Genomic DNA, 25000 nt, shown 5'->3' on the forward strand with positions numbered 1-25000 from the left:
TACTAACAGTAAGAGAAGGCTGCATTCGAATTCGGATCCTACACCAAATCCAGGGATCTTACCGCTGAACATTTAATTCATCTGTATTTTCCAAAGGGGATAAAATCAGTAAGTGGGGAGAGGAAACGGAAGAATGAGCAGCTCTGCAGGTGCCCACAGACAAAAAGCCAAGTCAAGACCAAGCGCCCCTGCTCTCCCTGCCGCCGGCAGAGGGCGCCGCAACGCAGGCACCACCAGCCCAGGTGCGCGCAGGCGCAGGCGCAGGCGCACTCGGCTCGCTCCGGCGCGCCGGGACGGTGGGGGCGGGTCACGCAGAGCGAGCAGCCAGGAGCGGCGGTGGTTGTGGCTGTCGCGGGGCTGCGAGCTGTGAGACGGCTCCGGGTAAGCGAAGCGACGTGTAGTGCTGAACTCACCGCTCGCCACGGAGCCATGGAAATCGGCACCGAGATAAGCCGCAAGATCCGGGTGAGGCCCGCGTCGGGCGGGGGCGGGAAGCCGGGCCTCGGAGGGCGCGCGGTTGTCAGGAGTAACGGGGATGGTGGGCCCGGCCTGGACGCCGCGGCCTGGTCGCCGCCCAGCGCTCCTGACCCACCGCGGGGCCCGTGATTGGCGCCTTCTCGGCCGGGTCTCTCCGGGCCTGGGCGCAGACGGGGCTTCAGAGAGCGCGGTGGGCAAAGGTGGGCAAAGGGGGCCGCGGCTGAAGAAGTAGCCGCTGGGAAACGGAAGGAGGCGTACGTAGGGGGCCCGGGAGAGCCTCCCACGGCTGCGCAGTGATCCGCTCTCGGGTCGCTGTTGGAGGGGGGCGCGGTAGGGGAGGGGGCCATAGCGCCTCCCCGCCCCCACCCGGGCGCCGAGCCGGGTAGGAGGTGCGCGCACCCGCAAAGTTGTCTCGGCGCTTCTGAGTCGGTTTGTTTTCCAAGGGCTGCCTTTTCTCACACGCACGTTTTTTTCCCTCCCCCTCAGAGTGCCATTAAGGGGAAATTGCAAGAATTAGGAGCTTATGTTGGTAAGTAGTTTTGTGACTTTGCCTAATAGAATTTAGAGTTTGCAGCTAATTAAATTTTACTGAGTGCATTTTTCCCATCTTTTGACTTTGGGGAGACCCTTTTCTACTTTCAAGTGTGATACTCCCTGGATGCTTCATTTCCTTACCATCTTTCAATTGAAAGCTCCGTATGCGACTTTTTTTTTCCAAACTCCATTCTAATGTGTTATATTGAAACTGCTTGTTTTTCTCTGTTGAAGTTCCGTCATATTTTTATTGTTTTTCCTATTTTCATTTCCTCCTGATCTTCATTTTTCAGAATTATTTTGCGTATGACTGTTTGATGCTTTCTGGTATTTGCCTCTGTCGTGGTTCAGTGAGTTTTATTTTCAGACCTGTGTTTTTTCCTGTTCCTTTCTCTTTTTATCTCCCGACAATAATGTTTCCTCTTTCTCTATATTCTTTTATGGTTATAATTTGAGTGTTTACTCTGGGCCAGGCACTGTGCTTAACCATTGTATATGCATTAGGTCATGATAATCCTCAGGAGAACACTGGAAGGTAAGTAGTAATATCCCTAGTTGTACAAGCAAGAAAACTGAGGCTTTGAGTGTTTTCTTGACCAAGCTTGAGACCTGGGTTTGTTTGGCTCCAAAGCTGGTGCCTCATATAAAAACAATAGCTATCACTTACTGACAGTGGTTCTCAAGGTGTGGGAGACCCCAAGGGTCTCTGAAGTCAAAACAATTTTCATATTAACATGACAGCGTACTTGCCATTGTCATTGCGCTGACACTTGGATTGTGCAAAAGCAATGGTAGGTAAAATTGCCAGTACTTGAGCCTGAATCAGGAAATGAAGATCTCACACCAAACTCTATGAGAAATCCTATTCTTCACCTCTCCACTTGCAATTAAAAAAAAGCCAGTTTCATCTAAGAATGTAATTGATAAAGCAGTAAAAATATATTTTTTAATCCTGGCCTTTGAATGCGTCTTTCTAATATGCAGTGTGAGGAAATAGGAAGTACTCATAATGATCCTGCCGTATGCTGAAGCATGATTGGTTGTCTTCTGTCACTGTTGAGAACTGAACTAGCTACCTTTTTCATGGAATATCATTTTTGACTTCAAAGAAGGACTGACAAGCTAGTTACATACACTTGGGTATTTGGCATTTTCCTGAGAGTGAGCAGAGGAAAAGCAGTGATACACTTTGCTGCCAATGACAAAAGTTGAGGTTTCAAATAAAAATTAGAGTTTTGAAAAATTTGTGTCTGCCTCCATGAACTTGATAGCTTCTTGGTACTTCAGAGAATTTCTCGTAAAATCAGTGGTGGTATTAACAAATGATTCTTTTATATTGTGTAATGAAACACAGCAATGTGTCAGTGGTTTGTATAGTTCAGGGAACCAGTAGTTTTTCAAATGACCAATGCTGTTACAAAATTACACAAGGGTAAAAGATCCATTAAGATTCCAGGATGGATCAGTGGATTTTCACGTAACAGAGCATGAAAAAGTCATGAACATAGTATTAGTTTCCATATTTATTAAAGAAACTACCACTTGTTGAGTTTTGGTGTAGTATCACAAAAGACTATCCACATTATCTGCAAAAGCCATTAAAATACTTGTTTTCCGACTACCTATCTGTGTAAGACCAGATTTTCTTCACATTCTTCAATTAGAACAGCATACCACAACAAGCTAAATGCAGAAGCAGAAATTAGAATCCAGCGTCTCATTTTATTTTTTTTGGAAACTTTTCTTTTTTAGGACTTTATTGGGAAGCAGTTTGTGTTTCCAGGACTTTATTGGGGAACAATGTGTTTTTCCCAGGACACATCAGCTCCAAGTCAAGTTGTTGTCCTTTCAATCTTAGTTGTGGAGGGCGCAGCTCAGTTCCAAGTCCAGTTGCCATTTTCAATCTAGTTGTTGGGGGGGATGCAGCCCACCATCCCTTGTGGGAGTTGAACCAGCAACTTTGTGATTGAGAGCACATACTCTAAGCTACTGAGCCATCCGGCTGCCTGGGAGCTCAGCAGCTGCTCAGTGGCATCTTGTTGTCTTCAATATAGTTGCGGAGGGCGCAGCTTACTGGCCCATGTGGGAATTGAACTGGCAACCCTGTTGCTCAGAGCTCGCACTCTAACCAACTGAGCCATCCGTCCGCCCCCAGCATCTCATTTTAAATCAGATGCTAAAGAGATGTAAAAAATATTTTTGCACTATTTTTTTTGGATTGGTAAATTATTTTTTGTAAATATTTGTTAATATAAATGGGTTTGTTAACATTTGATATGTGAATTATTTCAAATGAATAAATGCTTTTTAAAACTCGCAGTTTTAATTTTAGTATGGTAAATACCAGTAGATACACTTACGTAAATGAAACCTCTTTGGAGGTCATTGAGTTTTAAGAGTGTAAAGGGGGCCTGAGACCAAACAATTGGAGAATTGCAAATTTACCATGTGTTGGGCACATTTCATAAATTGTTTGCTGTCAGGATTGTTGTAAGACTTTAACAGATAAGAAAATTGAGGTTCAGAGGTTAAAGATGAGGAAGCTGAACCAGGGTTGATTTATTCTTTCATTCATTCAACGCTTAATGGATGTTAGCTACGTGTAAGGAACATGTTTGGAGTCAAAAAGAAAACCTACAGTGAGAATTTTCTTAATTCTATCAAATGAATGCACAAACATACTGAGTCTAAATTCAATCTTATTGGTGATTTCTGTCATTTGTCAAAAGTCTCAAACCAAGAATTTTGAGCCTGTTAAAAACCTGGTTGCAAACTTGAAGTCCAGTATGAATGTTTATTAGCTTTCCCTCCATCTTTTCCCATCCCCACCCTGTACCCAGGCAACCACTGATCTCATTTATACAAAATTTCAGAAAATACAAAACGAAAATATATTGACAGCACAGTCTGTTCATTCCTATTACTGACATTATGAGGGAGAAAAACTCACGACTTCCAAAGCACCCCAACTTTTTTGTTTGTTGACCTTTCCTGGGTTTCCGCTGGTAGCCCCTAGTAGGTACACTTTGCATAAATAAAATACCAGGGTTATTTACTAAAATTTCCTGAAAGCAGTGGAACCTTTTGATACTCTACAAAAATAATAAATGGCTGGCTGCTTTTCCTTGCTTGTATCTCCTCTCATATTGTATGCTTCCATCAGATACTCTGATTTCTCTCCATTTGTAGATTGGGCTTTCTCAGTATATTTGTTGTTTTCTTGAACTGGATTTTTAATATTTCTCCTTGAAACAAATGTCTGATAGTTCTGAAATGAACCTTTTTTTTTTTTTTTTTAATTTATTGGGGTGATGAACCTTTCTTCACATAGAAATATGAGTATTTGAGGTGTTAAAGGAATTTGTGTATCTGTGTGTCTGTGTAGGAATTAGAGTTCCTGATAAATGGCTTTTGCTTCCTTCTTTTCTTTGGTCATTTTTTGGTATTGTTGATTTTGTTCTTAGACCTCACCCTCATGATCACCGTGTAGGAGGGTATTAGGATAAAACAATGAGTTGAAATTATTTAATTTTAAGATTGAAATCTTTAAATGATGTAGGGTTTTTAGGTGGTTTTAGTTTATTTGATGCTGCTGCAAGTTTGTTATCTGGAGTAATTGAAATCTGGCTTTGCGAAGGATAAAGGTGTTTTGAGAAATGAGTATCATTTTGAAACAAACACTAAATGAAACTCAGTTATTCTTGAGGAATATCGATATGCTTTCTGGAAGCTTCTCTGAAATTAATGAGCATTTTTAAAAAGACAAGGAAATGAGTACACTCTCCAGTATGGTACTGTTAATTCAGAGTACCTAGTTTTGTAAGTATCCCTTACTCAGTTCCCATCCTAGTGATTGAAATACGTGTAGAATGAAGAGGGAAAACTATTTTCTTGTCCAATGTAATTCTATTGTAGTAGAGCTGACATATTCTTAGATCTACATTGATATTTTCAAGCACATCAGCTTTAAATAGAAGAAAATATTGAGGAAAACATAAAAAAGTTTTTATATACTTTTCCTTTTAAATAGATGAAGAACTTCCTGATTACATTATGGTGATGGTGGCCAACAAGAAAAGTCAGGACCAAATGACAGAGGACCTGTCCCTGTTTCTAGGGAACAACACAATTCGATTCACCGTATGGTATGTTTCTGAATATTTATCCCTTAGACCAAAGCTTAGCACAAGTCATAGTAGCTATTGTCTGAAAAGAGGTTATTGACAGAGTAAGATTCAGTGTAGACAGGCAGGTTGTGAGCGAGGACAGCACAGCCCCTGGAGCCAGATTGCCAAGGTGGAATGATGAATCTGCCTCTTGCCTTGGTTTCACCATTTGTAAAATGGGAATAGTAAATCACCTTTATAGGGCGTTGTGAGGATTAAATGAGCTAATACATGTAATGTGTTTACAGCTGTGCCTGGCCCATAGCAAGTCCTTAGTATATGTTAACTGTAGTTACTATGTTTCTTTTGTAAGCTTCTACATCTTACCATTCCTTTCCTCTAACCAAAATCAGTTGCAGATGTTTTTTTGGACTGGGTTGACTTCCCAAATTGCTTTCTCCAATGAATTAACTCTTAGGGGGCCAAGGGTTTTTGAAAAAATTTCAAATAATTTTTTAAATGTTTGGAACTTTAAAATAGGTAACTGTGTTCAAATATAAATTAATATTATAATTGTCAACTTTTTCAAACCATATATTTGTTTAGTTAGAATACTGACTAACAGCATAAGATTCAGTTTACGAAGGCAGGCCAGGTGTTGGTACCAGGTTTGAGGGCTGGATAAGGGTAATAATGTGGCTGAGACTCAAGTGGAAATTCATCAGGGCCCTCACGCTGGGAAGCACCGATTACAGCATAAGTTGATGATGGAACAAAAGGTGAGGGAGCTGAGTGGCTTGCTGAATTTGAACGGTAAGAAACTGGGACAGGGCCTAGGAGGCACTGAGGAGGGGAAGGAAACTTGTTAATAACTTCTTACCTTTCAACCAAAAGTTTGTCTTTAAAGTGTTTTTGTCCCAGCAGGTAAATGTGTGCTTTACAACTCTTCTGAAACTTCGTTAAAATTCACACAGAATTCTTTATATTACACAATTTTGAGCAACATTGAGTGTGTTGGTCAATTCTCTAATGTTTTGGTCCATAAACTGCTGCATCGTGGGTGACCTCACCCACTTGTTACAGTTTGTTCCTAGAATTTACCCAAAAAAAGAGATGGTGTTTTGACTAAGGAAATTACCATTATCATGAGTCCTTTTTTAAAGTCTTCAGTCCACCTATTTGGTTCATGCATGTTTTTATGACCTGACTTCTAGTTCAACCTTTGGATCACTTTGGGTTTGAGTCCCACTAATATAATACGGGAGATTGACCTAGTAGATCCTTTCTCAGATAACTTGATGGAATGCATTAGACAAATTTCTTACATAAACAGACTACTAACTGAATATAAATTTAAAATCAAATTAATTCAACTTTCTCACTTGCCATAAATTCAGTTCTTTAAGATGTACTGATTCAAGTGATGGTGTCTGCTTTGGTGGTACTTTACTTTCCTGAGTTAAATGTTCCTTGACACCATCCCCAGACTATTCTGATTCTTTGGAGTCCTGCAATAATTGTGTCCTAGGGGACAGTGGCGTGTGATTTGGTTCTAGGTGAAATTTAATGAGCGATTTCTGGTGCTTCAGGAGGCATGGCCTCTTGGAAGGATTGTAAGCAAATTTGTCTTGTATGTAACTGCTAAAATAGGTTATAAGCAAGGTTGTAGTTGATGCTTGTTTACAGCATTAGTTTTATATTAATAGTCAAAGTGAAGTGATACAGTTTATTTTGAGATTTTTTTAAAAGTTTTTTCACCTCAGAATTAAGTTGTTTCAGAAACCACGTAAGTAGATAAAATACATTTAAATTGTGCTTAAACAGTTGTAAAAGTAAGTTATATTACATGTTGTGATTATTTTTATTTTATTTTTTTAACTTATTTTTTAAATTTATTGGGGTGACAATTGTTAGTAAAATTACATAGATTTCAGGTATACAATTCTGTATTATATCATCTATAAATCCCATTGTGTGTTCACCACCCAGAGTCAGTTCTCCTTCCATCACCATATATTTGATCCCCCTTACCCTCATCTCCCACCCCCCACCCCCCTTACACTCATTTTTATTTTTTACTGTAAGTTACATGGAGTCTTTAATCCTTATGAAACAAAATGAGATTCTTTGTAGACAAGACTGTGTGGTCAGACCCTTGCCCTTATTTTTGCAGAGGCTAGATATTGAAAATAGTGATGAACAAATAGGATTTTTGATTGGCTTTTACTATATTCATGTAAAGCCTTTTTTTAAAATGTGAAACTTAAATTTTAATACTACCTATCCATTAAATACCATTTAGTGCCATGTGTCAGTATATATCTGAAGATTGATTCTATAATGTCATGAAATTTAGAGTGACAGTTGATGTAAAGTCTTTCTTGATTAAAGGACGCTTTAAATTTTTTTGTTTTTTGTCTTAGGCTTCATGGTGTATTAGATAAGCTTCGCTCCGTTACAACTGGTAAGATTCATAAAAATGTGTTTTCTTTTTGAATTTGCTATAGCACATGATTGTTTTCTTTCTAAAGTCACATACTACTTTGAAGGGGAAAAGCATACATTTGAAAACAATAGTTCATTTGAACCTTTTTAGGAAGCACATATTTTTATGAATTTAAGAGCACTAAATTTAATACAATTCAAAGAATTTAAAGAAGGGAAGTGGGGTATGCAATTTAGCCTAAGGAAATAATTATAGAAGTGTACAGTAATTTAGTTTCAAGGATGTTTTAATATTTTATAATTGAAAATTACTTAAAAGTCCAGTAATAGTAAATTGAATAGATTATCATATTACTATGTATGGAATAACATTCAGCCATTAAAAGTGTTGTGGAAGAACATGTATTGCTTTGAAATTGGTGATGAAGAATGGGAAGGATCAAAGTAAGAAAAGTCGTTTAAAAGGATCATATGTTTTTATTTCCAGACCCCTCTAGTCTAAAATCTTCTGATACCAACATTTTTGATAGTAACGTGCCTTCCAACAAGAGCAGTTTCAGTCGGGGAGATGAGAGAAGGCACGAAGCTGCAGTGCTTCCCCTTGCAGTTTCTAGCACTAGACCTGAAAAAAGAGATTCCAGAGTTTCTGCAAGTTCACAGGAGCAGAAAACCACTAATGTCAGGTAAGAGTCCCAGGTAGACATGTTGTAGGCAGGTGGGTATGTATGTGACGTTTACATTAGTTTTTACATCTTAAAATTGCCATTTTCAGAAATTTTTGGATACAGTGAGGTGGTCATGAGCAGTATTTTTAGTAAAATAAAGAATGGCTAAGACCAAAGTATGATTGTTTTTTATCTCAAATGTAGTAAATCAAAGTTTTGAAAAACGCAATTTCAAAGTAGATTTTAATGGAATACATAAAGCAAGTATTCAGACTTTTTCATTGCAATTTAAGTAAATATTTGACGATTTGAAGATATTGCTGTAAGTTGGTTGTAACGTGTGTGTGTGTGTATGTGTGTGTGTGTGTAATAGACAGACTTATGACGATGGAGCTGCAACCCGATTAATGTCAACAGTGAAACCTCTGAGGGAGCCAGCGCCCTCTGAAGATGTGATTGATATTAAGCCGGAACCAGATGATCTCATTGATGAAGACCTCAATTTTGTGCAGGAGAATCCCTTATCTCAGAAAAAACCTACAGTGACACTTACATATGGTTCTTCTCGCCCTTCTATTGAAATTTATCGACCACCTGCAAGTCGAACTGCAGATACGGGGGTTCATTTAAACAGGTTGCAATTTCAACAGCAGCAAAACAGTATTCATGCTGGCAAGCAACTTGACATACAGAACAGCCGAATATATGAAGCAGGACGTTTGTGTGAACCCGAAGTGCTTAGCAGTTTAGAAGAGACTTACAGCCCCTTCTTCAGAAACAGCTCAGAAAAAATGAGTATTGAGGTTTGTATTTACTTTTAAATTTTGGCTTATTAGGCGGAAAATTGGCAGTTCTTCATGCTAAATAGTATGTGAAATAACTAAACACACATCGCAAGTTTATTTTAAACTGAATTCTGTGCTACTCAACATGTAACACTGAATATATTCAGATTTTCCTCTACATGACTGGTTTCTACAGGTATTTTACATCTTGTTTACTTTCCTAGGATGCCAACATGTGAGATAGTTTTAGCTTTACCTTATAATTTTGGGGGTACTTTAGGTCAATTTTAGATTTTTCACGGCAGTTACTAGTAAAGAACTGAGTAGCTCCACTTTATTAGTTTCCTTATGAGTGCTATATGCTGCTGTTTGTAAATGAATGTAAAGCACTAGTTTTTGTTTTAGCTGCAGGTTGGTTATTAGGGATAATATTCATATTTTATAAGAAACCAGGAAAGAGGCCATGAATTCTAAATATGATTGACTTTTACTTAAAAAGGAAAAAAATTCGGTGATAGAATTTTGTTATTTTTTTGAGACTAGGTAAGTGAATTTCTCTGATTACAGGAAGAAAACTTCCGGAAGAGAAAGTTGCCTGTGGTAAGTTCAGTTGTTAAAGTAAAAAAATTCAATCATGATGGAGAGGAGGAGGAGGAAGATGAAGACTGTGGGTCCCGTACAGGAAGCATCTCCAGCAGTGTGTCAGTGCCAGCAAAGCCTGAGAGGAGGTACCTGAACTTGGCTGTAAATTGATCTTTAAATGCTTGATGGAATCTTCTGGGTTTCTTGAAAAGGATACCATGAAAATAAAAATTTAATAGCATGTAAGACTTTTCCATTGGTTTTTGAGAAACAGTAATGAAAGAAAAATTGCTTAAAATTAGAGAAATTGCAGAGAATATTAAAAACTAATATGGATATAAAAGTTGATCAAATTCATTATTTTAAAAAGTTACAATGTTCTAGTATAGTTGGCATTTCCTAAAAACTATAGCTAGACTATTTAAAACCTAAGAGAAGGCTTAGAAAAAAGACATAATAGATGGCTAGCACATAAAGAACTCAAATCTACAATTAAAACATTTTTCTTTTTTAGACCTTCACTTCCACCTTCTAAACAGGCTAACAAGAATCTGATTTTGAAGGCTATATCAGAAGCTCAAGAATCTGTAACAAAAACAACTAACTATTCTACAGGTAATTTAAATGAATTATGCTTTCATTAAGTAAGGGATTTCTATAACTTGAGTAAGCTAGAAATGATTGCTCCCCAAGTTGTGGTAAAATAAAGATGGCTGCTTATATTAGTTTTTGCTTCAAACAAATAAAGATGACCAAGATGAGTGTCAGAGAAGAAGGTTTTTAAAAGGAGATTGGACTACTTTGAGAAATTTTCCCAGCTGTCAGTGGAATTTAGTTCTTTGAGCAACTGTAATGCCTTTTACTCTTTTTCTAGTGTGTGAAATCTGTAATAAAAACTTTAAAGGGAGTTTTGGTAAAAGGGGATTTTCATATTCATTGCATGAGAGTCAACATTAGATATGAATTGATGATGTATGAAAAAGAACAAAATTAAAATATTAAGAGTCTGACGTTAGAAAAATTAGTATATGAACAGGTTGGTTTCTTTCAGTGGAACCCGTTAATTGACTGTAAGGCAGAGAATTGACTCATTCCTGACCTAATCCTAGTGGAAGTACTAAATCGTTTTATGAAAGAATATAAAAGTATTACATGTTTTTAAAACAAAGGAGATGAGTCATCTGTAATCTGGTTATACAGAAAGCTTACTCTGAAATTCAAGCCATGTGATGGGTGCCATATTGCCATTAAATTCTGTTTGTACTTTGCCCCATTTTGCGGAGCCAGTGTGTAAAACTTATTAATAAGCTGTAATGATTACCCACTTTAAAATTTTGTATTTTTGCTGCAGATTTGATGACTGTTCCTTTAGCCTTGTTTTGCTTTTCCATTATATCTCTCTCTGTGACCCTTTCCTAAAGTGAAGTAAACTGTGAGCTGTCAACTTCTGATCCTGATGGTCATCTGTCCCCCTGCTTCTCCTTATCCCTAACGTAACCTTTGCACATAAAATTAAACAGGTTTTGGCGTATAGGATAAGGATTATTCGGCAAAGGCCTGCGCTTGAACGATTCATCTATTTACATTCCCTTTTTGGTTTATCAGCAATATTCAGTGTTTGGAATGATGAGGAATTTAGAGCATTTTATTCACTGTGACCTTGTAATTTCCTCTTTCATAATAGTTGGAAATTGCCCAAGTTTTTTAAGAAAGAGCATTGAAATTCCTTATTTACCTAGGTTATTGAAATTACAATTTGAAGGTGTTATAGTATCATGTAGCAGCTGCATTTGGTTAAAAATGAATACATTCGTGCTTTGTTGTATACAGTGTTTCCCCAAAAATAAGACCTAGCTGGACAATCAGCTCTAATATGTCTTTTGGAGCAAAAATTAATATAAGACCTGGTCTCATTTTACTACAAGACCGGATTTTATATAATATAACATAAGACCGGGTCTTATATTATATCAGACCCGATCTTATATTAGTTTTTGCTTCAAAAGATGCATTAGAGCTGGTTGTCCAGCTAGGTCTTATTTTCGGGGAAACAGTATATAGTATATAGTTTAAAATATATAGATATTGTTTACATACATACAGGTATCTAAGTCAGGTATCTATCTGTCTCTCGAGAATATTGTAAAAAAAACCCGAAGTGGTACCTATGAACTGTTTCAAATTCCTCACATATTCTAAACCCCGGAGGCAGTTATGTTTAATATGACATAGTCACTGTTGAGCTTTGATGTATTACTGCATTTGCATTTCCGTCTCTTTTGCTTTTTATGTGAAAGTCTCACAGAAACAGACACTTCCAGTTGCTCCCCGAACTCGAACTTCTCAAGAAGAATTGTTGGCAGAGACTGTACAGGGGCAAAGCAGGACACCTAGAATAAGTCCCCCTATTAAAGAAGAGGAAACAAAAGGAGATAATATAGAAAAAATTCAAGGTAATAATTTAATGATACTTCATTCTCTATTACACTTTTTTCATGAGGCATTTAGTGTTTTCCAGTGGGTGTTTATGAAACGTTATACTATGAGAAAAGTACTCATTAGGCCCAAAAATATTATAAGAAGGGACCATGAAGAATCTATACCTACATCTTTCAGAATTTTAAAAAACTTTTTATGGAAATTTTTAATGTTCAAAAGTGGAAAGAATAGTGCAATGAATTTCCATGAATTTAGTCACCCACCCTTAATGTTATCAGCATTTTGCTGATCTTTAGAAAGCGCCTTCTTCAGGACACAGGTATCTGCCGTATAGCTTTCCTTCTTTTCGTTAATCCTACCATTCTCTTAAATTTGAAATCTTATCTTTAAATCTCCCGTCTCAGCATCCTCTCCATGACCTGTCAGATCTGCCACCTTGTCCCAGTGGTCCTACTTCATCCCTTTGTGCCTGACATACTATAGTTAGCCTCCAGCTGAGTCTCTTGCATCCCCAGCTCCTGCACACTGTCTATCTGAAGTGTGACTGATTGTGGGGCTTCTTTGTGAGAGCGTTTATAGTGTCTCCCCTACCCTTATTTTGGTCCAGAACTGATGCCAGGAGCTTGGCTTTTGGGCAGGTTTGTTATCTGTCCCTTAGGTCTGCCCAGCCCTTTCCCCACTGCTTTCCACCCTATTTTTTCTCTTCTCCTCTGGAAAAATTCTAGTTTCTTCTTCTTCTCTTCCAAGACCTGAGTTTTAAAACTCCACCAAGACTGTATGCTCATCATGTTATTTCTAACTTACACTTTTCCAGTGCGGGGATACATTTTTTCATTCCTCTTCAGCTGTGTCCTTTGAATTGTTCCAGGTTCATCTCACATTTACTTGTTTTACGAAGCCTTATGAATCCATCCTGTATTTTTCTCTTCATGTTCTCTTTAAAAAAAAAAAAAAAATGCAATTTTGCATGTGAGCATTAGGTGCAACTCCAACAAATGATGGATCTCAGTACAGGAAAACCCCCAAACAGTCAATTGGTACTAACTGGAAGGTGTAAGTGGTTCAATTTGTGAAGAGCAACTGGAAACTGGAATTTGTGCTTCAGTAAAAGTAGGAATTGCAGTGGATTGATGCCCATCAAACAGGTTTAAATCTGTGATTTCATGATAATAGTTTTAAAAATGTAAACCCTTAATTGGTCACCTTCTGGAGAATAATACATACTAATTCATTGTCTTGAATATTTATGCTGTCTTTCCTTTAATAATGGTACCATTGGGAAACCAAATGGTACAGGAGTTAGCACCTGTTTTTGTAAATAAATAAAGTTTTATTTTAACATAGCATGCTCATTCACTTATGTACTGCTGCCTATGACTACTTCTGTACTACAACCACAGAATTGAATAGTTGCAGCAGATCATATAGCCCACACAACTTAAGATGTTTGCCAACAGTTGATACAGGTGAGGGAAGCGGCTTTTAAAGTCATTCTAACTAGTAAGTAAAAAACAAAATGGTAGAATTATAGAGGGTTTTTTATTTTTTTGCAACTAATAGTGAATTGATGAATCTAGGCACTGATCACTAATGGCTACTAACTTTTTTTTTTTAAGTGAAAAACAGCCATTTTGTGCCTCCCGATGAAAGAATAAAACACTACCTTAGTATTGCCTGAGGATTTAAGCCCAAGTGATCAAGCCTCTGATCCGCTGGTCATCTTGCAGGAAGTACCAACGCCAGAAAACTATTGGTTGAGCTGCACCGTGAGTGTGCAACAGGCAAAGTACAGTCTCAGGGAACTGTATAGGTTCAAACAGTCAAGAATTCTAGATTAAAAGACAAAGGGGGCAAAATGAAGCTCTAGTGTCTATGGATACACACTTGTGTGATAAAACCACAAAGAAACGATATTACTAGGAAAGGCGATGGTGGTTACTGGAGAGGACTGATTGGGATGGAGCTCAGGAAGAGGCTTCTGGGGTAGCTGGCATGGTTCTGTTTTCTTGAGCTGGGTGGTAGTGTTTTACCTTACACAAAGTCATTAAGCTATTACTTGTTTTGTGTGGTTTTCTATATCATTTTGTTTTAAAGTAAAAGGTTTAAAAATTGAAGTGGTGAGAACTGTTACTACGCTTACTGGATTCATTAGTTCCGAAGTGCAAAATGACACTGTAAACAGCCATTAGTTAATGTGCTTACACACCGTTTTACAGCTTTGTTTGTGACAGGATTTTTAAAATTTAAATATGCACATGTATTGTCATGAGTTAATAGTGTTCTCTCGTCTCTCCAGCCTCGCAGTATTTGTGTTTTTCTTTTTGTCTGGGATTAGTCTGTCAGAAATTTTTTTGGTCAGGCTTTTCAAAGACTTAATGACAATAATTCTGACTTTATTGATTCTCTTTTGGTGTGATTTCTATTTCATTAGTTTCTGCTCTTATTTTTAATATATCCATTTTTTAATTTATCTTTTCAGATGATTACATTTAAGTTGTAAATTTATCTTGATGTGACAATTTTATTGCATATCATAAGTGTTGATGCATTACTGTCTTCATTATCATTCTAAGTATCTTTAATTCCCAGTAAGATTCTTCATCTTTGACCCATGAGTTATTTGAAACTGTTTTTCATTTTACAGTGTGGAGGTTTTATTCTTGTCTTTTAATCTTTTTTCATATTCTTTATTTAAAGCTTTGTGGTTAATGTGATCTGTACAATACATATTCTTTGAATTGTTAAGACTTAAGACGATGGATTTTGTACATCTTCCATGTGCATTTTGGAAGAAATTGGACTCTTAATTGTTGGCTTGAAAATTTTGCATTTAGTCGATAAAGCTCTACAGTGATGATGTTCAAGTCTTGACTGTGCTGAATTCTTGGTCAGCTTGAGTTCCCAGTAATTGAAAGGTAGGTCTTGAGATTGTCCATCAAGATGACAGTTATCTTAATTTCTCGGTACTTCTATCAGTTTTTCCTTTATTTATTTTGAGGCTGTTAAGCTAGGTGCATTCATGTTATGTCATCCTGCTGGATTGAATGTTGTATCTTTTTTTTTAATATATTTTTAGATTTTTTTATTGGGAAAGGGGAACTGTGTGTACTTCCAGGACATTTTCCAAGTCAAGTTGTTGTCCTTTCAATCTTAGTTGTGGAGGGCGCAGCTCAGCTCCAGGTCCAGTTGCCGTTGTTAGTTGCAGGGGCTACAGCCCATCATCCCTTGCAGGAGTCGAACTGACAATGTTGTGGTTGGGAGGATGCGTTCCAACCAACTGAGCCATCCGGGAGCTGAGCGGCAGCTCACTGACTTCATTCTAGTTGCAGAGGGTGCAACTCACTGGCCCATGTGGGAATCGAACTGGTAGCCCCGTTGCCCAGAGCTCGCACTCTAACCAACTGAGCCACCAGTCTGCCCCCGAATGTTTTGTCTTTAACTCTCTTTACCAAATGGTGCTTTTATCTTAACGTCAGTTTTTTTCTGATTTTAATATTGCCTGTTTGTTAATATTTGCCTCATATCTCTCTTTTGTTTTCTTTTTCTTTTTTTGTTTTTTTTTTTTAATTAAATTTATTGGGGTGACAATTGTTAGTAAAATTACGTAGATTTCAGGTGTACCATTCTGTATTACATCGTCTATAAATCCCATTGTGTGTTCATCACCCAGAGTCGGTTCTCCTTCCATCACCATATATTCGTCTTTTGTTTTCCATGCCTTTGTTTTCAGTCTTCCCTGTCCTTATGCTTTGGGCATAGTTGTCTCTTAAATGTCATAAAGCTAGGTTACTGGTCCCCCCCCCCCCTTCTTCCACCTCCCCCACTCTCCTCCCCACTCCTGTTCAAGCTGCTGTTTCTCAGTCTAGTATAGGACACAGCTCCCTGGCCCATGCTTGTATTATGAGCCTTGTGCTTCCACCCCGACCCCCAACCCCCAGAGGCAGTCACCGGTCTGGTTGGCTGCTCACAGCAGCTCACGGCAGCTCTTGCCAGCTGCCAGCCGCTCATGCTGGCCACTGGCCATTCATGGCAGCACACGGTAGCCCAGGGCAGCACAGCAGCCCATAGCAGCACACAGCAGCTCATGGGAGCACTCAGCAGCTCAGGGCAGCTCACGCCAACCTCTGGCTGCTCATGGCAGCCCAGTTCCAGGGAGAGCTGTGCACAATCTTAGCTGTAGAGGGCGCAGTTCACTGGCCCATGTGGGAATCCAACCAGTGACCTCCCTGAGCCACAGGGCTGCCCACCATTGAAATTTTATGACACAAATTTAGCTGACTGTTCCAGAAGTTAATATTCTGACCCCATTTCCAAACAGTAAATGGACTTTAGGATACCTTAGCACCAGTTTTTACTTTCCTGACTTTTGTTTCTAATGTTTCATTTTGGTCTTTTTTTAAAAATGCATAAATTGTGCACCATTATATTACATTATTTTACCCAATGTTTGTTCAGATATACCTACGTTTATCATTTTTTGTTCTCACTTCTCGAATGATATTTGGGGATCATTACTTTCCAATTATTTTGAAGTATTTTCTTTGAATAGTATATTCTTTGGATGTTTCTTTAGAACAGGTTTGTTAGTAAATTTCGCAAGAGTTCTTTTATCTATAAACACTTTTATTTCTCCATGTTCTTGTGCAGTGGTTTTGCTGGATACCTATATCTAGGTTATCAGTAGTTATTTGCTCTCAGCGCCTTGTATAATTCCATTGTCTTCTGGCTTCCATTGTTGAGTGAACTTCTGTCATTCTAATTGTCTGTTGTTCCTTTGTAGGTAATCTGTCCTTTCTCTGGCTGCTTTCAAGATCTTCTCTTTGTCTTTGATGTTCTGCAGTTTCACTACGATGTGTCTAGGCATGGATTTCCTTTTCTTTTTTCCTTTTGGTCTATGTTGTATAAAAAATTTTAAATAAAATATTTTACATTATGAAATACATGCTCACTGCAGAAAATTTGGAAAACACTGTAATGCCAGCTGCTAGATTAGAAAATAATCAAATAGTATAGAAAAATTTAAACTAAAAAGCAAGTCTTCTCCACACTGGTCCTCCCCAGAGGTTACTGCTTTTAAATGCTTCCATTTATGACTGACTTTAATTTTCTCCATGTCTGTAATAATACACTTATATGCCTGTTTGTTTTTTTAATAGTAGGATTAATCACTGCTTATCTGCCTTTTTTTTTTTTTAATTGAGGAATATTGGGGAACGGTGTGTTTTTCCAGGACCCATGAACTCCAAGTCAAGCTGTTGTTTTTCACTCTAGTTGTGGAAGGCGCAGCTCACTGTCCCATGTGGGAATCGAACCATCGACATTGGTGTTATGAGCACTGCACTCTAACCAACTGAGCCACCCGGCCGCCCACAACTATTTCTTAATTCACCAGCTATAGATGGTATCTTTTGATTTCTTGCTATAGTATATCAGGATCTAACTCACACTTTATCCTGCTTCCAAGCCCATATAGTAAATTCACTATTTTTAGTTAATTTATTATGTACTTTTGTCATTTTAAGAAACACAGTTAAATATGTGTTTATTTTCTAATCAACTATATGTTAATATGTTTTGACTCCCAGAACATAAATGTGTTTATGTCCTCCTTTAATTTTTTTTTTTTTTTTTTTTTTTTTAAGATTTTATTGGGGAAAGGGAACAGGACTTTAGAACAGTGTGTACTTCCAGGGATTTTTCCAAATCAAGTTGTTGTCCTTTCAATCTTAGTTGTGGAGGGCACTGTTCAGATCCAGTTGCTGTTGTTGCAGGGGCTGTAGCCCACCATCCCTTGCAGGAGTCAAACCGGCAATGTTGTGGTTGGGAGGATGCGTTCCAACCAACTGAGCCATCCGGGAGCTCAGCGGCAGCTCAGCTCAAGGAGCCGTGTTCAATCTTAGTTACAGGGGGCGGAGCCCACCATCCCTTGCGGGACTCGAGGAATTGAACCGGCAACCTTGTGGTTGAGAGCCCACTGGCCCATGTGGGAATCGAACCGGCAGCCTTCAGCGTTAGGAGCCAGGGAGCTCCAACTGCCTGAGCTACCGGGCTGGCCCCTGTTATGTGATGGTTGAATTTACATTTTGTTCTGTTTTTGTAATTAAGACTACCATTCTTTGTAGGTTGACCAAAAAGTTGAGAACCAATAAGCATTTACATGAAGACTATATAAATATTACTCATTATAGGACAGATTAGTATTTTGTTCTACAGTTTTTTGTTTCGGGATTCCCTAGAGTTTTTTTTTTTCCCCTCGTACAGTTTTTGTTTTTCTTAGGTTCTTTTTTTCCTCCCCCTTCCTGCATTGCCTAGCTATAGTATAGCCTAAGGGTCTATCATTTTATACTATTAAGTCTTTGTGTTCCCTTTTTTCCTTAGGTACCTTCTCCTAGATAGAGATTGTCCTCTTTGGCTTATCTTACCGGTTGCTCCCTAGGTCTGGGAAATTCTCTTATTTAAAAATTGTTCTCTGTTTTTATTCTCTTCTTTTGGAAATTCTGCTAGTTGAATAATAAACTGCCTGCTTTGATTTTTTTTCTCTCATCTTTCCTCTTTTTGGACTTGATGTTGTTATACTCTGGAATTTTTCTTCACTTTATTTTCAGTCCCCTATTTTTTTTATTTAGGAAAGTGTGTTTTCGAATTTCTGCAAATTCTTTCTTGTTCTGTTTTTATAGTATCTTGTTTTGTGCATATAGTATCATTTCAAATTTACCTGAAAAATGTAGAGAAATGTTTTTAAAGAATTCTCTTGTGTTGCCTAATTGATGGTTTCCTTCAGTCAGTTTTTCTTGCTTGCTTTTGCCCTTTGATTTGCAGCTCTTTTCACTAATGTCTGCAGACATTCTGGTTCCTAGTTTAAGAAAAGGCACTGCAGTCTCTCACCTGGAGTTGTGGTGTGGGATGACCTTTACTGTGGGCAGATTTTGTGTTACATAAAGCAGATAAAAAGTTGCAATTGGCCTTGAAACATCGGAATTTCCCTTGGAGTGCTTATGCTCCCACTGGCTGGCTGGGTTCTCCCCAGACAATTCTCTGAATTTCTTTAGAAAAGAACCCTCTTTTAAAAATTTTAAAGTTTTATCTTTTAAATGTCTGTGGCTGTACCATTTCCAAACCTTTTTTTGTTTCATGTCCTTTGTGAGTCATCTTTGCTCATTGCTCCATCCTCTCACAGTTGGATTTCCTTTTGTTCATTTCATCCAGATTAAATATCATCTCAGCACTGCCAAGACCCAAATTTACATCTCTAATCTGGACCTTGCACCTGAATTCCTAATTCTTATCCAACTGCTTACTCTACATCTCTTCTTGGATATACAGTCATTTTAAACTTGTCTAAAACCTAACCACTAACACTTTTAACCTCCAGTCTGTTCTTCCTTATTTTAGTTAATGGCAACTCTACCTTTCTAGTTGCTTAGGCCAGAAACCTAGTGCTATTTTTCTTTCTTTCAAACTTAACGGCCATTCTTCTTTCCTCTCTCTCCTTTCCTCCCTCTTTCCCTCTCTTACCTCCCTTCCCTCTTCCACCTTTTACAAACCCTGTTACCTTCTACCTTCAAAACATACTAAAATTCACTCATCCCTCATCACCCCTGCCTCTACTGTCCTAGTCTGAACTGACTCCATGATTTGCCTTGATTTTTGGAATTGATTCTTACTGGTCTGTCTGCTTTCAGACTTGCCCTCCTACAGTCTGTTCCACACAGCGGCAGAGTTATCCTTTTAAGCTGTAAATTAGATCACGCCACTCCTGCTCAGAAGCCTCTGGTGTCTCCTCATTACACCCAAGTAAAAGTCAAAGTTCTCTCTCATCTCGTCACCTGCTACCCTCTCCCTCCCTCCACTTTGTTCTCCGTTTTATTCCCTAGACATACCTGGTGTATTTTTCTTTCACAGAGATAGAAGAAGGGCATGTCTGAGATGCTTTTGCTGTCTCCCTGAAATATTCTCTAGGTGTCCACAGAGTTCACTCAAAAGTCATCTCTGTTGAAGCCTTCTCCAGCCCCCTAGCCCCATGCTCCCGAGTCCACTTTTCTAAGCTCTATTTTTCTCCAGAGCACTTCCATATATTTTCATAATTTAGATACTTTTATCTAGACTCACGACTTTAAATATGTATCATCAACATAAAATACGTTATATTTTAACAAATATTTTGCTTGTTTGTTTGTTTTTGAGGTTCATCTCCTTTCCCTCCCCACCAGAATATAAGCTCTTTAACCAGGGGTTTGTGTGTTGTTCACTGTTTTTGTTGAGTGCTCAATGCAGTGCCTGGCATATACTAGGAGCTCGGTAAACATTTGTCTCACTCCTGTCTTGTGTTTCACTTGCAGTTTCCCCAGGGTCTCATTTGTGGCTGTTTCGCTCTGCCTCACAGCCAGTATTTGTATATTTTCTGTTTTCCAAAGGTGGTTGAAGTCACGTCTGCTATGATCACCTCCCTAACTCCCATCTCTAAATCAGTGACCTTCATATTTCTGACCATACAGTTTTGTATACTAAAGTCATTTTTCACTGTACATGCCATGTATGCACATTACTGTTAGTGTATGTGTTAGAACATGTAAAAATAGAACTCTGAGGAAGATGGAGATAATAAATATTTCTATAATAGAATTTCTTGTACTTCTACACCTCAGTGGATAGTCTTAGAACCCAATTTGGAATCCACTTCTGTATGTTGTTAAAGATGTGTCATTTTTAAGTTCTTCATTTTTATGGACTCTCCAGAAAGAGAGACTGTATTCGTTTACTCAGTATATCATGTTGTACTGGAAGCACTGTGAAAGTCTTAGTAAAGAAGAGTTCTTATAGTCAGAAAAAACAAGGAAAATCCCCCCTTCAGGGTCCTTCCCACTGTCGTCCTCAGAGGTAAGCAGTGCACTTCAGATGGTTTGGTGTATATCTAGTCATCTTGGCATTTTGTCGTGTGTGTGTACATGTGCATCTTTGTGTATAAAGAATATTCTATGTTTGTTTATATGTATGTACATATATGTATATGTAAGATAGGAATTACACCACATGAATTTTTCTGTGATATGTTTTATTCCACTTAGTGTAACATGGAGAGAAGTATAACATATAGTGATTATGAATTCAGAGATGCAGGGAGCCCGCCTGCTTGGGTGTTCATCCAGGCTCTGCTACTTACTACCTGACATTCATGTTCTATACTTTAGTTTCCTTAAAATAGGTAAACTTTTGCTGATGCTGGATTGTTTACCTTGGAATCTATGAAAAGATCTTTGCGTATTCTGCATTTTAAAGTTGGGCTGGGCACCACGGGTGATAACACGAAGCTTTGCATGGGCTCTTTTTAGGCCCGTTGGCCTGCTTTTCTCATTGAGTTTGTTTGCTACCCTCTAGCGAACCAGCTGGTGTGGCTGTGGATGTGCTGCTCGTCCTAACGTTACTGTAGATGTCATCCGTCAGCTTGTGCTCTTAGAAAATACTATGTGAATCCAAAGCCTTGTCAATTTTGAAAATTATTTCTATCCAAAAATTTTTGAAAAATTAGATTAATTTACAGGTACAGTGGAGAAATGAATAAAGATTCTTATAAATTTAAGCACTTTTTCTTTCTTCTGTTATTGTGAGCAATATCTATTTAAGTGGGAAAGCAAAGGCTACAATTCTTTGTAGAATTATTCTTTTGGAGAGGCTATGGGGAGTTGTGTCCACCGTCTTGCATCTTCGCATTTTGTACAGCTTATTTGTTAACTTGGTGAGTAAATCAGTAAAAATGACCTTTCTCAAACTAAAGCCATGGAAAGACATTCTATGTTCATGGACAGGAAGATTTTAATATTTTTAAGTTGGTGATACTCCCAAATTGATCTATGAATTCAACTCAGTCTGTTAAAGTTCCTGCTGGCTTTTTTGCAAAAGTTGACAAATCATTCCTAAAATTCATGTGGAAATGAAAAGGACCTAGAATAGCTAAAACTATTGAATATAAAGTTGGAGGACTTACATTGCCCAATTTCAAAACTTACTACCTAGCTACAGTAATCAAGACTAGCACTTGACTTGCATAAGGGTATGATACAGACCAATGGGATCAAATAGAGAATCCAGAAATGAACCAATACATTTAGGATCAGTGGATTTTCAACCGGTATGCCAAGACAATTCAGTGGGGAAAGAACAATCTTCAACAAATGGTGCTGCATAGCCAGATAACCACATGCAAAAGAATGAAGTTGCACCCTTGCCTTATACCACCATATATAAATATTAACTCAAAATGGATCAAAGACCTAAACGTAAGAGCTGAAATTACAGCATTCTTAGGAGAAAAAAGAGGTATAAATCTAAATGAGCTTGATTTAGATAACCAGTGATTTCTTAGCACCAAAAGCATAAGCAAACAAAACAATACATACATTGGACTTGATCAAAGTTTAAAGGTTTTTGTGTTTCAAAGGATACTGTCAAGAATATGAAAAACCCAACAGATTGGGAGAAAAATCACCTACCTAAAAACAGTCTAGTATCAAACCAAGACCAAGTCTCATTTCCCCATCTTTGAAATTCGCATCATATCAGTGCAGTTGAATTCCATTATTACCACATATATTTTTAAAGAGATTTATCTATGATTGTGGGTCCAGTTACCCTCCCTGCCCTTGCCTGACAAAGGAAATGCCGGATACTGTCCTATACCATTATTAAGGGTAAATGAAACTGAAGATACTAGATAAAACAATTTAATCTGAAGCTTAATATTTATGGTTTAATAGATGAAGAGACAAAAGTATACTCAATTCACATCCTATTCTGGTATGAAGTACTTAATGTTGTTACATTGCTTCATTTAGGCTTTAGATCTTCAGTGCTTCTTGTCTTGAAGTAAAGAATAGAAAATTCTTTGTCATGAAGTTTCAGCCAATCAGAAGCCAGAATTCTTTTGTATGTAATAATAGGGTTTATTGTTTGGAGAGGAGCTAGCTATAAGTGGGACTTTACTTTTGAGTTTTGATTCCAGAAATGTACAGCCCTGTCTTTTTAATTGCAGGTTTTAAAATGTTATTCATTCTTAATACTTCTTAAAATAACAGCCTTAATCCGTACTTTTACTTTTGATGAAACAATTTAATGGGCTGTGAAGGAAAAATTACCAAATACTAAGAGGGAGATAAGATTTTATGAAAATGGCTTCAAGGTTTCCATCACCATCTCTACCAACTTTCTTCTCACCTGGGCCAGTTGACTTCGGTTCTGTAACAAGTTCATCTTGTTCACTGAATGAGCTAGACAATATTTCCCATCTTTTAAGGAAAATATCAACTGATATCAATGAAATTAAAGGAATGAAAGCAGCAGTTTTGACAGCGGAAGCAAATCTTTTTGATCTGAATGTTAGAGTGTCACAGAATGAAGCTAAAATTTCATCTTTGGAGGTTAAAATGAATGAATATTCAGCATCCACTGAATGCAACAGAGAGTTTGATGGTATTCAAGAGGAAGTAGATTTTGAATCACAGTCAAGGACTGATGGTGTAAAAATAATTGGCTTCCTTAGAAACATTGAGAAAGGTAAATTCGTATATGTGATATCTTCTAGATACCCATGGGACTATCTTTTCATGTAACTTGACTAGTTCTCATAAAGAGGCAGCAAGTCACAACTTGAATTTTTCATGGACTTTTATTGACAGAGTAGGACTCAACATGATTTAACTCAAAGTGCTTATCATCAAATTGAGTTAGAGAATATCAGTTTGTGTCAGTGTAACTGAGGAAATTGTGAACCTGTTTAGGAGTTAAGTAGAGAGATCCAAGTGATTATTTTCATGCTTTGGTGGGACCTGGACTGCAGTGTTTAGTGTCATGCTTATTCAGTGTTTTCTTGGTATCTATCCATCCAAGCCCATAGTTTGTCTTTTAGGAACTCTGACCAGATAACTCTGGAGTGTTTCATTTTGCAGATTCACGGGATGAGGAACTGAGTTGGTGAGAGCCCAGGTGATGGAGGGGGATGTTTATTATGTTGATCTTGCAGTTGGCTGTTGCCTGTCTCCCATGGTTCAAGCTGTGGGTCCACGAACCACCACCTCTTGGCTTTTACCCTTTATCTCCAGGCTTTACCTCCAGTCCAGGAAAACTGGCCTCCAGAGGGAGAACCAGGAATGTTTTACATTGCTGTTTTTGGTTTAACCCTGAGTACAGTTTTTTTGGTCTTACAGACCTTTGGTCTATAAATGTTGGTAAATTGTATTGTTGAAGCTTTATTTTTAAGACTTCTAATTCAGAAACAAACCAGAAAGGTTATTTGGGGCTTAATTTCTGGAAAACATACATGCTGGTGTTTTTTTACACTTAGTAAAGTTTTAACATTTTTATTCTAGGAACTCAACAGAGGCAGTTGTTATCCCGACTGCAGATTGATCCAGTAATGGCAGAAACTCTGCAGCTCAGTCAAGGTTGGTAATCTTAAATTTTCGTTGTAATCTAGCATTTTTCAGTTGCTATTTACATTCTTTACACCTCATTTAATGTATCTCTTAGATCCTGCCCTAAGATGCTGTATTTAGATCTGTGAAAATATTTTAGGGACAGGAGACAAGATCGGCATTTTCTTCATGTTATATGGTGTTTTCTAGTTCTTGCTTTGTTCAGAAACTTCCTTTGTTGCCATTTTACCCGGGTCCCTGCAGTCTGTTCGCCGCCACTTGCCTGCTCCTGGACTGACCTGAGTCCCTCCCCCGCTTTCCTCTCTACCCACCGTTTGCCGCTGCCCTGAGCTGCATTAGTGTCCTGGCCTGTCCAACCCTGTCCTGACTTTTACTTCACTTTACAATCTCATTGTCAGGGATACACCTAGAACTTACTGTGCTTAGAGCCACTGTAACTTAATCGCTGACCTGGCACCCCATCCCCCACACAGACATACATCCCATGACTACGCCAGAATCGGGGCACGTGCCGCAATTTGCTGTTTTCAGTGCCCAGCCCT

At 38.1% G+C, this 25000-nt stretch overlaps 1 protein-coding gene across 4 annotated transcripts in view; it reads left to right on the plus strand.

The window, feature by feature from the left end:
- Positions 1–280: 280 nt before the first annotated feature.
- The window catches only part of ZC3H14 (zinc finger CCCH-type containing 14), a 36398-nt gene continuing 11678 nt past the window's right edge, over positions 281–25000 (plus strand). For 2 of the 4 annotated variants that reach the window (XM_019744652.3, XM_019744671.3), the window contains exons 1-10: positions 281–465; positions 964–1006; positions 5042–5156; positions 7541–7581; positions 8050–8245; positions 8601–9030; positions 9580–9740; positions 10109–10209; positions 11892–12047; positions 24393–24467. In XM_019744652.3, coding sequence (XP_019600211.2) covers positions 430–465; positions 964–1006; positions 5042–5156; positions 7541–7581; positions 8050–8245; positions 8601–9030; positions 9580–9740; positions 10109–10209; positions 11892–12047; positions 24393–24467 — 1354 coding nt within the window. In that variant the 5' untranslated portion in view covers positions 281–429. The remainder of the gene's footprint in view (positions 466–963; positions 1007–5041; positions 5157–7540; positions 7582–8049; positions 8246–8600; positions 9031–9579; positions 9741–10108; positions 10210–11891; positions 12048–24392; positions 24468–25000) is intronic. The other 2 variants (XM_019744642.3, XM_019744661.3) reach the window with 1 other exon arrangement.

This window comes from Rhinolophus sinicus, chromosome 3, assembly GCF_057876585.1.
Source record: "Rhinolophus sinicus isolate RSI-liver-muscle chromosome 3, RSI-T2T, whole genome shotgun sequence".
Taxonomy (NCBI): Eukaryota; Metazoa; Chordata; class Mammalia; order Chiroptera; family Rhinolophidae; genus Rhinolophus; species Rhinolophus sinicus.